This window comes from Oncorhynchus masou, chromosome 18 (assembly GCF_036934945.1).
Source record: "Oncorhynchus masou masou isolate Uvic2021 chromosome 18, UVic_Omas_1.1, whole genome shotgun sequence".
In the NCBI taxonomy this organism is placed as follows: domain Eukaryota; kingdom Metazoa; phylum Chordata; class Actinopteri; order Salmoniformes; family Salmonidae; genus Oncorhynchus; species Oncorhynchus masou.
This window is the reverse complement of record NC_088229.1, coordinates 79,818,429-79,835,264: the sequence shown is the minus strand read 5'-3', so window position 1 is coordinate 79,835,264 and position 16,836 is coordinate 79,818,429. Positions and strand designations below refer to the sequence as shown.

The following is a 16,836-nucleotide window of genomic DNA, read 5'->3' as shown; positions in this document are numbered from 1 at the left end:
ACGGTGGGATTCGAAATAGCAGTAGTAGCAGTAGCAGCAGCAGTAGTAGTAGCAGTAGTAGTAGTAGTAGAGGCAGCAGTAGTAGTAGTAGCAGCAGTAGTAGTAGCAGCAGCAGCAGTAGTAGTAGTAGTAGCAGCTGCAGTAGTAGTAGTAGCAGTAGTAGTAACAGTAGTAGTAGTAGAGGCAGCAGCAGTAGTAGTAGTAGCAGCAGTAGTAGTAGTAGCAGTAGTAGTAGTAGAGGCAGCAGTAGTAGTAGAGGCAGCAGTAGTAGTAGAGGCAGTAGTAGTAGTAGTAGCAGCAGCAGTAGTAGTAGTACCAGTAGTAGTAGTAGAGGCAGCAGCGGCTGTAGTACTAACAGTAGTAGTAGCAGCAGTAGTAGTAGTAGAGGCAGCAGTAGTAGAGGCAGCAGCAGTAGTAGCAACAGTAGTAGTAGCAGCAGCAGTAGTAGTAGTAGTAGTAGTAGTAGTAGCAGCAGTAGTAGCAGTAGTAGTAGTAACAGCAGTAGTAGCAGTAGTAGTAGTAACAGTAGTAGTAGCAGTTGTAACAGTAGTAGTAGTAGCAGCAGTAGTAGTAACAGCAGTAGTAATAGCAGCAGTAGTAGCAGTATTAGTAGCAGTAGTAGTAGTAGCAATAGTAGTCGTAGTAGTAGTAGAGGCAGCAGCAGCAGTAGTAGTAGTGGAGGCAGCAGTTGTAGCTGTATTTGTAGCATCAGTAGTAGCAGTATTAGTAGCAGCAGTAGTAGCAGTATTAGTAGCAGTAGCAGCAGTAGCAGTAGCAGCAATAATTGATTCAGTGTCTCTTTCCTTGTTGACTGTTGACAGCTATATAGAATACATTGTATTGCTAAGATGCTCAAACTTAACCTAAATCGATACACTCACAGACACAAGCTTTATCCCTCATGCTGGCCCTGACCAAACCGCTAAGTTGTCCTCACTATAGCTGCACTTCTCCACATGGCCAGACTTCTCATGGTCTTCTCCACATGGCCAGACTTCTCGTGGTCTTCTCCACATGGCCAGACTTCTCGTGGTCTTCTCCACATGGCCAGACTTCTAGAGGTCTTCTCCACATGGCCAGACTTCTAGAGGTCTTCTCCACATGGCCAGACTTCTCGTGGTCTTCTCCACATGGCCAGACTTCTAGAGGTCTTCTCCACATGGCCAGACTTCTCATGGTCTTCTCCACATGGCCAGACTTCTCGTGGTCTTCTCCACATGGCCAGACTTCTCGCGTTCTTCTCCCCATCCTTGAAAAATGCCTTAAGTTCTGAAATAGACACCAAAGTCAATATACTGTACAAACAATTATCTAGGCTAAGTAATACTGTATAACATAATTAGCTAGCTAGCTAAACAACTAGCTAGCTAAATTGTAGTCAGTGGCTAGCTAAGACATGGAAAGGGGATGGAAGATGTTCAACACTTTATTAAATGAATTTCAATACAGCACATGTATTCATGGATTGGGTAAAGGCGGCCTCTGGTCACGCTGGTGAACATGTACAGGAGCTTTCTGCGGGAATTTGTAGTCTTCTTGAAGTCTTCTCTGTTTCTCATCAGGATTTCAACATTTTGACAATAAATTGAGGAGAATATATTGATAAAAGTCACCTTATCCGAGAATTACACGTTACCAAGATAAGCCTTCACTTAATCTGAAGTGTTTGTCAAATTCACCCAGTGAAAAATGTTTGGTAGAAAGACGATTGGAACCATTTCTGTGTTTGACCAGTTGGTTTTATGGGTATTAGAACACCGTGGGACTCTATAGGCTACCAGTGCAGTAAGTGCCACTGGCTGCTGGTCAGCTTTCTTGACTTGGACATTAATTTTTGCCAACACATGGCTAACCTTTGTTTAACCAGCTGCTCTTAGGCTTGGAGTTACCTTTCTATATAATACGCTATGTTAGAGTTTACCCTTCCTCTTCCAATTATAACGTGTGGAGGTCAAAATAATGAACAATTATCTACCAAATCTATTCATTTTAAAATGTTGATTACTTCTGCTTTCTATAATCATTCACTTGATAATAAGACAATTTGTTTTTGTTAATATATAATGGTCCCTGGGTTGCCGGTTTGCCTAGGAGGGGGTAAGAAAAGGTTGAAAAGCCCCCTGCTCTAAGTAAATTCAAACATATCTCCACAGTATTCAGGAGATCCATGACTGAGGGTAGGCATCAAAATATCTCTCTACCTGCTCCCTTTGGCATTGTGCATATATTGAATGGTATTTTCATGCACAACCTTAGTAGCTATCTAACTCATCAACACACATTTAAATTATTTTCACAATTGAATGTATAGATAAAACAGAAGCCTTTTAATAACTTGGGAAAGACATTTTAAACTAAAACAGTCTTGCTTTTTGATAACGTATTCATATTAGGGAATTCCCAAACCCGCTCACACAGTTAATAGTCTAACATGGAAGTAAATTATTCAATTAGCCCTTTGTATTTATGAATGATTGATACAACATTACATTCAGTTTAGTCTAGTGCCGTACAGAATGAGATATTAAAATGGAAGTATCCCGCCCGTCCAAATTCAGAATGACTAACAATATCTGTCTCCACACCATTGCTCTATCAGTAAACCAGATGTGGACTATTTCAGGGCCCATATGTATCAAGCATCATGGTCTGTGTTTACACAGGCAGCCCAATTCTGATATCTTTTCCACTAATATGTCTTTTGACCAATTACTTAGGATCTTTTCATATCAGATCATTTTCAGAACTGATCTGATTGGTGAAAATACCAATTAGTGTGTAAACACAGCATTAGAGTAGGATAACTGGTTTTTGCCATTAATATCACAATTAGGATCATATGGACAGGGAATATCTGACCATAGATCAGCAGCACTACCTTGAGATGCTTGATACATTTGTCCCTAGGAAGCACATTCTTCATGTGGGTCTTCTAGAAGGTGTATCCAGGGAGCTTGTTAACTACCAGCTCAGAGACATGTTGCTACTCATTACTGAACCCCAGAGAACCCAGTTAATCTATAGCTTCTTTAGCTAGCTCTCCTGCCTCCTCAGTTAGCTAGCTCTCCCGCCTCCTCAGTTAGCTAGCTCTCCCGCCTCCTCAGTTAGCTAGCTCTCCCGCCTCCTCAGTTAGCTAGCTCTCCCGCCTCCTCAGTTAGCTAGCTCTCCCGCCTCCTCAGTTAGCTAGCTCTCCCGCCTCCTCAGTTAGCTAGCTCTCCCGCCTCCTCAGTTAGCTCCTCTCCCGCCTCCTCAGTTAGCTCCTCTCCTGCCTCCTCAGTTAGCTAGCTCTCCTGCCTCCTCAGTTAGCTCCTCTCCTGCCTCCTCAGTTAGCTAGCTCTCCTGCCTCCTCAGTTAGCTCCTCTCCTGCCTCCTCAGTTAGCTCCTCTCCTGCCTCCTCAGTTAGCTAGCTCTCCTGCCTCCTCAGTTAGCCAGCTCTCCTGCCTCCTCAGTTAGCTAGCTCTCCTGCCTCCTCAGTTAGCTAGCTCTCCTGCCTCCTCAGTTAGCTCCTCTCCTGCCTCCTCAGTTAGCTAGCTCTCCTGCCTCCTCAGTTAGCTAGCTCTCCTGCCTCCTCAGTTAGCTCCTCTCCTGCCTTCCTCAGTTAGCTAGCTCTCCTGCCTCCTCAGTTAGCTCCTCTCCTGCCTCCTCAGTTAGCTAGCTCTCCTGCCTCCTCAGTTAGCTAGCTCTCCCGCCTCCTCAGTTAGCTCCTCTCCTCAGTTATCTCCTCTCCTCTCTCCTCAGTTAGCTCCTCTCCTCTCTCCTCAGTTAGCTCCTCTCCTCGGTTAGTTCCTCTCTCCTCAGTTATCTCATCTCCTGCTTCCTGTTAGCTCCTCTCCTCTCTCCTCAGTTAGCTCCTCTTCTATATCTTCAGCCTTGTGGGACTCAGGTGAGGAGTTGTAGTCAGTAGAGATGCAGGTGTCTACAGAGTACCCCCTGTCCTTAGTGTGGATGGAGTCAGTGTGGGTGTCTACAGAGTATCCCCCGTCTGACCTACTGTTCTTAGTGTGTATGGAGTCAGTGTGGGTCTCTATAGAGTATCCCCCGTCTGACCTACTGTTCTTAGTGTGTATGGAGTCAGTGTGGGTGTCTACATAGTATCCTCTGTCTGGTGCTCTGTCCTTGGGTTCTTTGGGGATGTAGCCAGTATGGATGTCACGGAGTTGGCTTGATGCTCTAAGACTCTCAGAGAAAGACCCCTTGGCTCCCTGAGACCAAGTGCCACCAGACCTGTTGGTTGAGGTTCTTCTAGTCCCAGAACCAGACCTCATGGCTCCTCCACTACAAGGTCTTGCTGCCAGCTGAGTTCTAGAGCGGACTGAGTGTATAGATGCAGGCGTGTCTCCAACACTGTTGTCAGAGGAGACGCTAAGGACTGAGGCCTGGGTACGAGGTCTGATGACGTGTGTGTTCATCAGGGAGCGCTGGGGAGACGTCTCAGCTTTAACAGGAACAGGAAGAGGCGGAGCCACTCTTCTTCTCTGGCTTCTCTCTGAGACACTGGAGCCGTCAGAGTTATGGTCACCTGACACTCGGCTCCTCCTCTTGTCCCTGGTCCCACCCCCAACAGGCCCAGGGCTCCTCCCCCTAGTCTTCCCACCCCCAACAGGTTCAGGGCTCCTCCCCCTAATCTTCCCACCCCCAACAGGCTCAGGGCTCCTCCCCCTAGTCTTCCCACCCCCAACAGGCTCAGGGCTCCTCCCCTAGTCTTCTCACCCCCAACAGGTTCAGGGCTCCTCCCCTAATCTTCCCACCCCCAACAGGTTCAGGGCTCCTCCCCCTAATCTTCCCACCCCCAACAGGCTCAGGGCTACTCCCCCTAGTCTTCCCACCTCCAACAGGCTCGGGGCTCCTCCCCCTAGTCCTACCTGAAACAGGTTCAGGGCTACTGAGAAGGTCAGTTGAAGGTGAGAACCCGTCACCATCAGTAGGGTCTAGACTGCTGAAGTCATCCAGGTATTCTACTGCCCCCACACTGTCCAACCTATCACTGCTGGAGGCTGAGTGGGGGTGTTTGAGTCTGGGGCTTCTTCTGGTGTCTGACATGTGGGGCTTGTGGCCAGAGTCTAAAAAGTGTGGTCTGGGTTTGGAGCCTCTTGGAGTCTCATCCCCGTCCCCTCTGCTGTCAGAGTCAGCATGGTCGTACTCTCCACTCTGTAACACCTCCTCTGTGTGACCAACACTGGGAAAATGCACCCACCGTTTACTGTGACTGTCCTGCTTGGAATGGGATGATGGTTTCTGTTTTGGTAATCTTTGGGAGGAGTCATCTCTCTTACAGTAAAAATCCTCTGCATTGACACTAGTTGTGAATGTGTTTGTTAGTTCCTGCTGGGTTCCTGTTGAGATGTTTCCCTGCCGTCCACGGTCTCTGTCTAGGCTACTTATCGAAGTCGCAATGTCCTCATTTAGAATATCATTCCTATTGAGTAGCTTCCTCCCATCTATAGGTCTATCCGTTTGTCTGTTAGTGTTGTTGGACTTCCTGCTATGACCCTTGGTCTTGAGTGTCTGTTTGTCTGTCTGTTGCTTTCTGCACTCATGGAGGTGGCATTTCATCCCACAAGGTTGAACCTGCTTCATTCTTAGGCGGAATGTTTTTGTCATTCCAAAACCTAACTTCTTCTTGGGAGAGGACTTGGACACTGTATTGCCACTCATTGTATTCTCCCTGTTTGTTTTTCTGATAGAACTTTGTGTGGTAGTGCTGCATTGTTCCTGAAGAGGCCTGTTCTTCACTCTGGGGCTAGGTCCGACCCATAGTTCAGGAACCACTGGGCAAGGAGACTGCCTGCCTCTCTGTGGTGATGTTGTGGTGTCTCGTAGGACCTGGGACTGAGGCCAGTCCGCCTGTCAGAATCACAATCACCTTTATTCAGCAAACACATTCACATATACACAGAATTTGACTTGGCTAAATGCAATAGACACAAATATACAGACAGAATAAAGACAGAAGAAATGACACAATGTACATACAGTATCATACCTGTCCATTAGAAGGCTCTGTCAGTGGCCTGTAGATCCATGCTAGGTTGGGGTGGACTGAAAAGAGCTGCTGTAGCTGGGTCTGACTCTGTCCACTCAGCTGGGCGAGCTCAACTAGCAAGGTGTTCAATAGAGGGAAATGTCTCAGAGCCTCCCCTAAGATAGATGCCGTCTGCTGGGATTGGTGCTGTCCCCTCTCTTCCCTGCCTCTAGACTCCATAACCACATCCTGTCTCTGTCTACACTTGTGGTCTGTAGCAGGAACCTGTGTCTCATCAGGTGTCTCCTCATTCCCCAAGTCCAGATCCTCTACCCTGAGAGACTCCATGTCTAACACCCTGTAGTGGCCTGGTTCATTCTCCTGTTGTTGTTCTACAGAACTGCTGTAGTAAAGAGGTGGGGGCTGAACACAGAGGCTTCCCTCATCATGCTCCTCATCGATAGCAGCCACTCTGAGTGTTCGGTGATGCTGCTTGCTTCTAGAATGTTCTGTTTGAGTGCCAGTTGAAACTGGAACAGTCTGCAGTGCTTCTGACACCACTATCTCACTGGGCTTGTCATTTATATGAATATTCTGATAAAGGACCTTGGAAGGCCTGTTGTCAATGTCCAAGTCAAGTGGTTGCATCGTTCCTTTCCCACGATCGACCGGTAAATGTTCTATTGGTTTCATAGATTCCGTCCCGTGTGTAATACCAACTGGCAATACCCTGTTATCAGGTATATGTGGTAATGAACTACTTCCCAGACTTAACAGATTATATCCCAAAGAAAGAACACCTATTTTCTCTCCCATGAGATTAAATAAATCAACAAGTCCTCTCTCTCCTTGGGAAGAGGGAGAGGAGATACCATGAACCTCCACATCACACCTGATACAGTCTATCAACCTGACCAGAGACACCAGCGAGCTGCCTATCAACGTGGGAACCTCTCCCCTCATATCCAGGACCACGGCATGCAGAGGAGTGTTAGAAAGGTGGGTGTGGAGGGAGTCCAGGTGGGTTTTGAACAAACACGACTTGCCTTTGTTGAAAGGGTATTTAAACGTGTCGTGGGCTTGATAGAGCTGGTTTTCCTTCTCAATGTCCTCGTGGTGCCGTTGAGCTAGCAGTGGAGTAGACGTTTCTGGTTGATAGATGAGCAGAGTTGGGAAGTCCAGTAGTCTCACACCGAGGGCTAATTCATCTGAATAATTGAGACATTTTCTGGTTTTGTCTATTCTGATATATTCCACCAATAGTTCGAAAGAAAAGAGAGTTTCGTTGTTATTTAATTGCTCGGTCATTGTGCCATTGCGACAGGTGTTCGAGCAACAAGAATTTGACAGATTTACTCTCAGCCCAGAGTTGCCAGCGATACAATTCTGAATGGAGATCCCTCGTTGAATGAATTGGTTAAACATCAATCAGACCCCTTAGAAAGAAAACAACGTTTGGTTTTTGTATAATTTACGAGAGAATCACAGCTGAAATGGAGGAGAAAATCCGTAAATTAGCCTGTCAGCAACGATAACCCACAAGCTTCTTCAGCTACGCGGAAACAAACTGGTCTCCGTCACGCATCTTTTATGTCATGTGATGCCAGAGGATTCTGGGAATGGTAGTTTTCAGTCCTGACCACGTAAAAAAATGGTGAGTAATGTTACATTAGCAGATTTATTAGGAGTCATATTGAGCTACAAATGCACACTAATAACAAATTTAAAAAATATATAACTAACTATCTATACTAATAACCTAGGAAATGTATCCTTTAAGGCAAATAATATAATACAATAGAATAGAATATAACTCAATATCCTTTATGGACAAATAGCATAGAGAAAAATGATAGCATATTAGAGACTTAATTTGACCGTATAGTATTGCTTTTATTTCCATGATAAAACAAGTTAGAGCCATTTTCCTGCAGCTCGCCAGTTGGTGCCACTGTGGGGCTTTATTCAGAGATAGGCTATGATATGCCAATTGCTTTAAATAAATATATATATACAAATGTAATGTCTATTATCCAGAATATAGGGCTATTCCATTTGGGCCTGCTATTTTGTGCCTTATTCTCACAACCAGAGATAAATCTTCGTCAGTGTCACACCTCGCCGTTATTCTCTCTTTTCACAGTATAGACTTCAGTGACTGAATTACAATTATTAACAAATACATTTCCTCTGTTCTCTTCTCCGCTTGTGTGTTTGGCTGGATCTCTCTATTCCCACAAATCATCACATTAAGGAAGGCGGAGGGAGGAGCTATCCGTCAGCGGTGGCACCCTGCTCTGCTCCGCTGTCATCGCGGACTAAAGCGGTCTCTAGATGGATATCACACCGAACAGCAGCCGGAGAGAGGAGAGAGAGGGTCTATGGAACTTCACACGTTGGAGCGTTTCTGTGGATGAACACAGTTTAATCTGTAGACAAGGATAATAACCGTCTCGTCTATCTTCCCGAATATTAGCCTATTCTTCGGCTGCTCAAGTGAAAGGTAATGGCACAGATGTTCTTCCTACTGTTCTCCCCAATAACGGAATAACGGAATAGTGTGTCGGGGTATGTTCTTCCTACTGTTCTCCCCAATAACGGAATAACGGAATAGAGTGTCGGGGTATGTTCTTCCTACTGTTCTCCCCAATAACGGAATAACGGAATAGTGTGTCGGGGTATGTTCTTCCCACTGTTCTCCCCAATAACGGAATAGAGTGTCGGGGTATGTTCTGACGTCCAGGTTCAGCTCCGCTATTATAGCCCTCATAATTGTATTGTCCGTCTGTAGAAAAAAAATGTGTGACTGTGTTAGTGGGGAAGTGAGACAACTTGTCCGAGACATATTGTTGTTTGGTGTAATTGTGTGTAGGCTATGATAATCCCAGTCGAAAAAGCCATTGACAGAAACACAGAGTATAATCGTGGTAACTTTTTACACACCACAGTGAAAGTTTCCAGTGCACAAACTGGTGTGATCTACTGCTGCCACTATGAGCAGACAGGCTTGTTATTACCACTATTTGACAGATTATTTGATGTATCTATACTACACACAGAGTTTATATGCATTGCTTCCCAGTAGTAGAATGAGTTTCCAGATGTACAGTACAGAGAGCCATTGTCCTAGTGAGCCTTTGTTGAGGTTGATGATAAAACCATATTTCATGTCCATAATGGCTATAGCCTATTATCACTTAATAATATCTTGGTTGGAGATTCTCACTTTGAAATATATTATTCTAAAGTATTGTGAATAGTATACTATGCCTGGTGTAATGTTTGTCTCTCATCTGGTGGTATCTTTTATTCTATGGTGGTAATACTTCCCGGAGACAGACAGGGGGCGATGAAGACCTCAATCAATGTCTGACATCATAGCCTACCTACCTGCAGTCCCTCACACTACTACTCTACTCACAGGTTGAGACCCAAATGACACCCTATTCCCTTTTTAGTGCGCTAACCTGGACCCACAGAGATCTCTGGTCTAAATAGTGAACTCTATAGGGAGGAGGGAACCATTGGGATGCATCCATAGTCTCAGAACAAAGACCAGGTGTATATCAGTAAACAGGAATGTACCAACCTAGTTCTTTACTGTTGGTGTTTATCAGTAGACAGGAATGTACCAACCTAGTTATTTACTGTTGGTGTTTATCAGTAAACAGGAATGTACCAACCTAGTTCTTTACTGTTGGTGTTTATCAGTAAACAGGAATGTACCAACCTAGTTCTTTACTGTTGGTGTTTATCAGTAAACAGGAATGTACCAACCTAGTTCTTTACTGTTGTTGTTTATCAGTAAACAGGAATGTACCAACCTAGTTCTTTACTGTTGTTGTTTATCAGTTCACATGAATTATTTTGCCACTATGGCCTTTTTATTGCCTTACCTCCCTAATCTTACTACATTTGCACACACTATACATAGATTTCTCTATTGTGTTATGACTGTACATGTGTTGATCCCATGTGTAACTCTGTGTTGTTGTATGGGTCGAACTGCTTTGCTTTATCTTGGCCAGGTCGCAGTTGTAAATGAGAACTTGTTTTCAACTAGCCTACCTGGTTAAATAAAGGTGATCTGGCCTACCTGGTTAAATAAAGGTGATCTGGCCTACCTGGTTAAATAAAGGTCATCTGGCCTACCTGGTTAAATAAAGGTCATCTGGCCTACCTGGTTAAATAAAGGTGATCTGGCCTACCTGATAAATAAAGGTGATCTGGCCTACCTGGTTAAATGAAGGTGATCTGGCCTTCCTGGTTAAATAAAAGGTGATCTGGCCTACCTGGTTAAATAAAGGTGATCTGGCCTACCTGTTAAATAAAGGTGATCTGGCCAACCTGGTTAAATAAAGGTGGAATAAATAAAAGGGCCTTGATCAGGGTGGTGGCTAAGAACCCGATGGTCACTCTGACAGAGCTCCAGATTTCCTCTTTGGAGATGGGAGAACCTTCCAGAAGGACAACCATCTCTGAAGAACTCCACCATTCAGGCCTTTATGGTTGAGTGGCCAGATGGAAACCACTCCTCAGTAAAAGGAACATGACAGCCTGCTTGGAGTTTGACGAAATGCACCTAAAGGACTCTCAGACCATGACAAAACAAGATTCTCTGATCTGAAGTAAACAATATTGAATTATTTGGCCTGAATGCCAAGCATCACATCTGGAGGAAACATGGCACCTTCCCTACGGTGAAGCGTGGTGTTGACAGCATCATGCTGTGGGGTTGTTTTTCAGTGGCAAGGATTGGGAGACTAGTCAGTATCGAGGGAAAGATGAATGGAGCAAAATACAGAGAGATCCTTGATGAAAACCTGCTCCAGTGTGCTCAAGACCTCAGACTAGGGCAAAGGTTCACCTTCCAACAGGACAACGACCCTCAGCACACATCCAAGATAACGCAGGAGTGGCTTCGGGACAAGTCTCTGAATGTCTTTGAGTGGCCCAGCCAGAGCCTGGACTTGATCCCGATCTAATATCTCTGGAGAGACCTGAAAATACCTGTGCAGCGACGCTCTCCATCCAACCTGACAAAGCTTTAGAGAATCTGCAGAGAAGAATGTGGGAAACTCCCCAAATATTGGTGTGCCAAGCTTATAGCATCATACCCAAGAAGACTCAAGGCTGTAATCGCTGCCAAAGGTGCTTCAACAAAGTATTGCGTAAAGGGTCTGAATACTTATGTAAATGTGATATTTCCATTTTTTTATTTGTAATAAATTAGCAAAAATTTCTTAACCTGTTTTTGCTTTGTCATGATGGGGCATTGTGTATATATTGACTGGGGGGGAGGGGAGGACACACACACAATGTAATCCATTTTAAAATAAGGATGTAACGTAACAAAATGTGGAAAAGGTAAAGAGGTCTGAATGCTTTCCGAATGCACTGCAGACAGTTTGAGGGCAGTCTGGTTGTTCCTACGGGAGTCTTTTTCTATGCTCCAAAATGGCACCCTATTCCCTTTAAAGTGCACTACTTTTAACCATATCCCTCTGGGACCTGATCACAAGTAGGGCACTATATAATGAATAGGTTGCCATTGGGGACACATCCCTGTCCCTTGGCTGAAAAGGTAAAGAAATGTAATGGTGCTATAATGTTGTTTATCCTTCAGTTCCATATCCCTCTCTTTTCTTCCTGTGGGAAGTTTATTCTACATAACCATTACTTTCCTAATAAAGGAAATAAATAGGCCTACAACTACAGAAATTACAGAAATCCATAACAAGCAAGTGTGATGCTATATAAAGACTTTGTTCGGAAATCTCTCAGAAGCCTGTCAACTGACTCCTGCTCTATGTGCCATTTTAACTGACTGGATGGATGAATGAGTGGATGGATGTAGGAAGAATGATTAGATGGGTACATGGATGTAGGAAGGATCATTAGATGGTTGGTTAGATGGGTGGATGGATGAATGAGTGGATGGATGCAAGAAGGATGTAGGATGGATGATTGTAGGAAGAATGATTAGATAGGTGGATGGATGAATGAGTGGATGGCTGTAGGAAGGATGAATGGATGGATAGATTAATTAGTGGATGGCTGTAGGAAGAATGAATGGATGGATGAATGGATGTAGGATGGATAGATAGATGGATGGATGAATGAGTGGATGGCTGTAGGAAGGATGGATAGATGGATGGATGAATGGATGTAGGATGGATAGATAGATGGATGGATGGAGTGGATTGATGCTTACTGTAGCTGAGTGGATGGATGGATGGATGGATGGAAGGATGAATGGATTTGGGAAGGGCAGATGTAGGAGGATGGATGGAAGGTGTCGTGGAGAATCATTTCAAAATATAACACTTACAAGAACTTGTGAATTCAATATAGGCTTTTAATACAAACATATCAGAAGCCTAGATGGTCCGCGGAACACACCCTTTCCCAGAGCACTGGCTCTGTCTTTATACACACACAGTATATGAGTCCATTCCATATTTTATTGGAGTTACTTCCCTCAAGTCATAGGTCACCATGATCTTTCAGTCCAGGCTTCCTCCATGTTCATGCCTAATAACGCCTGTATCCGCTCTTGATTAGATTACAATGGTGGCAGGACCCTCTCATGTCCTAAAATTAATGTATATCTATCTTACCCTAAGCTCTTATGGCCTTTAATCTAAGCACTTATGTCCTTTACCCTCTCTATCTAATCTTTATAATGATGTCCTGCTCCTTCCTGTCATGCCCTGGTCTAAGTATTTTGTGTTTGTCTTCATTTATTTGGTCAGGCCAGGGTGTGGCATGGGTTTTTGTATGTGGTGTGTTTGTATTGGGGTTGTAGCTTAGTGGGGTGTTCTAGTTAAGTCTATGGCCGTCTGAAGTGGTTCTCAATCAGAGGCAGGTGTTTATCGTTGCCTCTGATTGGGAACCATATTTAGGCAGCCATATTCTTTGAGTGTTTGTATTTGGATTCGTGTTGCTTCATTTTATTAAACATGGATCGCAATCTACACGCCGCATTTTGGTCCGACTCTCCTTCACACCTAGAAAGCCTTAACAGAATCACCCACCACAACAGGACCAAGCGGCGTGTCAAAAGGCAGCAGCAGCAGGAGATACATAATAAGGATTTCTGGACTTGGGAGGAAATCCTAAACGGAGAAAGACGCAAGGAGGAAGAACTGGAGGCGGGAAAAGCGGAGAGGCGCTGGTATCAGGGGAAGCAGCAGCAGCAGCAGCAGCAGCAAGGTCTGGACTATACTACTTGGGAGGAAATAGATAGGAAATAGACAGGTGGACCTCCACACACCAGCCCTCCGGTTGCAGCTCCCCGCACCAGGCTTCCTGTGCATGTTCTCGGCCCAGTACCACCAGTGCCAGCACCACGCATCAGGCCTACAGTGCGCCTCGCCTCTCCAGCGCTGCCAGAGCCTTCCTCCTCTCCTGCGCTGCCGGAGTCTCCCGCATGTTTAGCGCTGCCAGAGCCTTCCTCCTCTACAGCGCTGCCGGAGTCTCCCGCCTGTTCAGCGCTGCCAGAGCCTTCCTCCTCTACAGCGCTGCTGGTGTCTCCTGCCTGTTCAGCGCAGCCAGAGCTGCCAGTCTGCATGGAGCAGCCAGAGCTGCCAGTCTGCATAGAGCAGCCAGAGCTGCCAGTCTGCATGGAGCTGCCGGTCTGCATGGAGCAGCCAGAGCTGCCAGTATGCATGGAGCAGCTAGAGCTGCCAGTCTGCAAGGAGCTGCCAGTCTGCAAGGAGCTTCCAGATCCGTTAGTCAGCCAGACTCTTTCAGATCCGCCAGTCAGCCAGACTCTTCCAGATCCACCAGTCAGCCAGGATCCGCCAGTCAGCCAGACTCTTCCAGATCTGCCAGTCAGCCAGACTCTTCCAGATCTGCCAGTCAGCCAGACTCTTCCAGATCCGCCAGTCAGCCAGACTCTTCCAGATCCGCCAGTCAGCCAGACTCTTCCAGATCCGCCAGTCAGCCAGACTCTTCCAGATCCGCCAGTCAGCCAGACTCTTCCAGATCCGCCAGTCAGCCAGACTCTTCCAGATCCGCCAGTCAGCCAGACTCTTCCAGATCCGCCAGTCAGCCAGACTCTTCCAGATCCGCCAGTCAGCCAGGATCTGCCAGAACCGCCAGCCAGCCGGGATCTGCCAGATCCAACTACCTGCCTGAGCTTCCTCTCAGTGCTGAGCTTCCTCTCAGTGCCGAGCTTCCCCTCAGTCCCGAGCTTCCCCTCAGTCCCGAGCTTCCCCTCAGTCCCGAGCTTCCCCTCAGTCCCGAGCTTCCCCTCAGTCCCGAGCTGCCCCTCAGTCCCGAGCTGCCCCTCAGTCCCGAGCTGCCCCTCAGTCCCGAGCTGCCCCTCAGTCCCGAGCTGCCCCTTAGTCCAGTGGGGTTCTGGGTGAGGACTACTAGGCCATGGTCGGCGGCGAGGGTGGACTATCCAAGGACGCGAGGAGGAGGGACTAAGACTTTGATAGAGTGGGGTCCACGTCCCGCGCCGGAGCCGCCACCATGGACAGACGCCCACCCGGACCCTCCCCTATGGTTTTTGGTGTGCGTCCGGGAGTCCGCACCTTGGGGGGGGGGGGGGTTCAGTCACGCCCTGGTCAAAGTATTTTGTGTTTGTCTTCATTTATTTGGTCAGGCCAGGGTGTGGCATGGGTTTTTGTATGTGGTGTGTTTGTATTGGGATTGTAGCTTAGTGGGGTGTTCTAGTTAAGTCTATGGCTGTCTGAAGTGGTTCTTTGAGTGTTTCGTGGGTGATTGTCCTGATATCCTTGTTCTGTGTTTATTTACACCAGTATAGGCTGTTTCGGTTTTCGTTAAGTTTTTTGTAGTGTTTGGATTTGGATTTGTGTTGCTTCATTTTATTAAACATGGATCGCAATCTACAAGCCGCATTTTGGTCCGACTCTCCTTCACACCTAGAAAGCAGTAACACTTCCATAATAGATAATGTATTTAAGGGTCACCACCTCCTCTTTGCCCTAAGCCTTTATGCACAGCAAAGCACGTATGGCTTCGGTCATTACAATTACAGTGCCTTGCGAAAGTATTTGGCCCCCTTGAACTTTGCGACCTTTTGCCACATTTCAGGCTTCAAACATAAAGATATAGAACTGTATTTTTTTGTGAAGAATCAACAACAAGTGGAAAACCAGGTGGCTCCCAGGTGGCTTGTGGCACACTTTAAACTACACTTTTTATGGATATCTTTAAGAAATGGTTTTCTTCTTGCCACTCTTCCATAAAGGTCAGATTTGTGCAATATACGACTGATTGTTGTCCTATGGACAGAGTCTCCCACCTCAGCTGTAGATCTCTGCAGTTCATCCAGAGTGATCATGGGCCTCTTGGCTGCATCTCTGATCAGTCTTCTTCTTGTATGAGCTGAAAGTTTAGAGGGACGGCCAGGTCATGGTAGATTTGCAGTGGTCTGATACTCCTTCCATTTCAATATTATCGCTTGCACAGTGCTCCTTGGGATGTTTAAAGCTTGGGAAATCTTTTTGTATCCAAATCTGGCTTTAAACTTCTTCACAACAGTATCTCGGACCTGCCTGGTGTGTTCCTTGTTCTTCATGATGCTCTCTGCGCTTTTAACGGACCTCTGAGACTATCACAGTGCAGGTGCATTTATACGGAGACTTGATTACACACAGGTGGATTGTATTTATCATCATTAGTCATTTAGGTCAACATTGGATCATTCAGAGATCCTCACTGAACTTCTGGAGAGAGTTTGCTGCACTGAAAGTAAAGGGGCTGAATAATTTTGCACGCCCAATTTTTCAGTTTTTGATTTGTTAAAAAAGTTTGAAATATCCAATAAATGTCGTTCCACTTCATGATTGTGTCCCACTTGTTGTTGATTCTTCACAAAAAAATACAGTTTTATATCTTTATGTTTGAAGCCTGAAATGGGGCAAAAGGTCGCAAAGTTCAAGGGGGCCGAATACTTTCGCAAGGCACTGTATGTCTGTTTAATCTTTGGTTTCCTGTCCACTTTCTGTTTGTGGTCTAATGTATACCTATCTTTGCTCAATAGTGTCATATCTGTCTCTATATGTAACAAAAAATACAACAAAGGATGGATGTAAGAGGATGGATTAATGGATGAATTTCGGGAGGATGGATGTAGGAGGATGGATGGATGTAGGAAGGATGGATGAATTAATAGATGGATGTAGGATGGAAGGATGGATGGATGGATGCATGGATGGATGGAGGATGGATATAGAAGGAAGGATGAATTTAGGAGGATGGATGGATGTAGGAATGATGGATGGATGTAGGGAGGATGGATGTAGGGAGGATGAATGGATGTAGGAATGATGGATGGATGTAGGAAGGATGAATGTAGGAGGATGGATGGATGGATGTAGGGAGGATGAATGGATGGATGTAGAATGGATGAATTTAGGAAGGGTGGATGTAGGAGGATGGGTGGATGTAGGAAGGATGGATGTAGGGAGGATGGATGTAGGAGGATGAATGGATGGATGTAGAATGGATAGATGGATGTAGGAAGGATAGATGTAGCAGGATGAATGGATGGATGGATGTAGGAGGATGGATGGAGGATGGATGGATGGATGTAGGGAGGATGGATGGATGGATGTAGGAGGATGGATGGATGGATGGATGGAGGATGGATGGATGGATGTAGTGGGGATGGATGTGGGAGGATGAATGGATGGATGGATGTAGGGAGGATGGATTGATGGATGTAGGGAGTATGGATGGATGGATGTAGGGAGGATGGATGTGGGAGGATGAATGGATGGATGGATGGAAGTAGGGAGGATGGATGTAGGAGGATGGATGGATGGATGGAGGATGGATGGATGGATGGATGTAGGAAGAATGGATGTAGCAGGATGAATGGATGGATGGATGTAGGA

General features: G+C 45.8%; 2 protein-coding genes across 3 annotated transcripts in view; one reads left to right on the top strand and one right to left on the bottom strand.

The window, feature by feature from the left end:
- Nucleotides 1–2,306: 2,306 nt before the first annotated feature.
- Nucleotides 2,307–7,533, bottom strand: map10 (microtubule associated protein 10). The gene is given in 4 exon segments (XM_064993589.1): nucleotides 2,307–3,042; nucleotides 3,815–4,625; nucleotides 4,711–5,844; nucleotides 5,984–7,533. Coding segments are annotated over 4 exon segments (3,459 nt in total). The 5' UTR covers nucleotides 7,388–7,533; the 3' UTR covers nucleotides 2,307–2,932.
- A 686-nt stretch (nucleotides 7,534–8,219) lies between these two features.
- Nucleotides 8,220–16,836, top strand: part of LOC135505296 (signal-induced proliferation-associated 1-like protein 2) — a 492,209-nt gene continuing 483,592 nt past the window's right edge. For both annotated transcript variants that reach the window (XM_064924540.1, XM_064924538.1), the window contains exon 1: nucleotides 8,220–8,465. The gene's annotated coding sequence lies outside the window, so the exon portion shown is untranslated. The remainder of the gene's footprint in view (nucleotides 8,466–16,836) is intronic.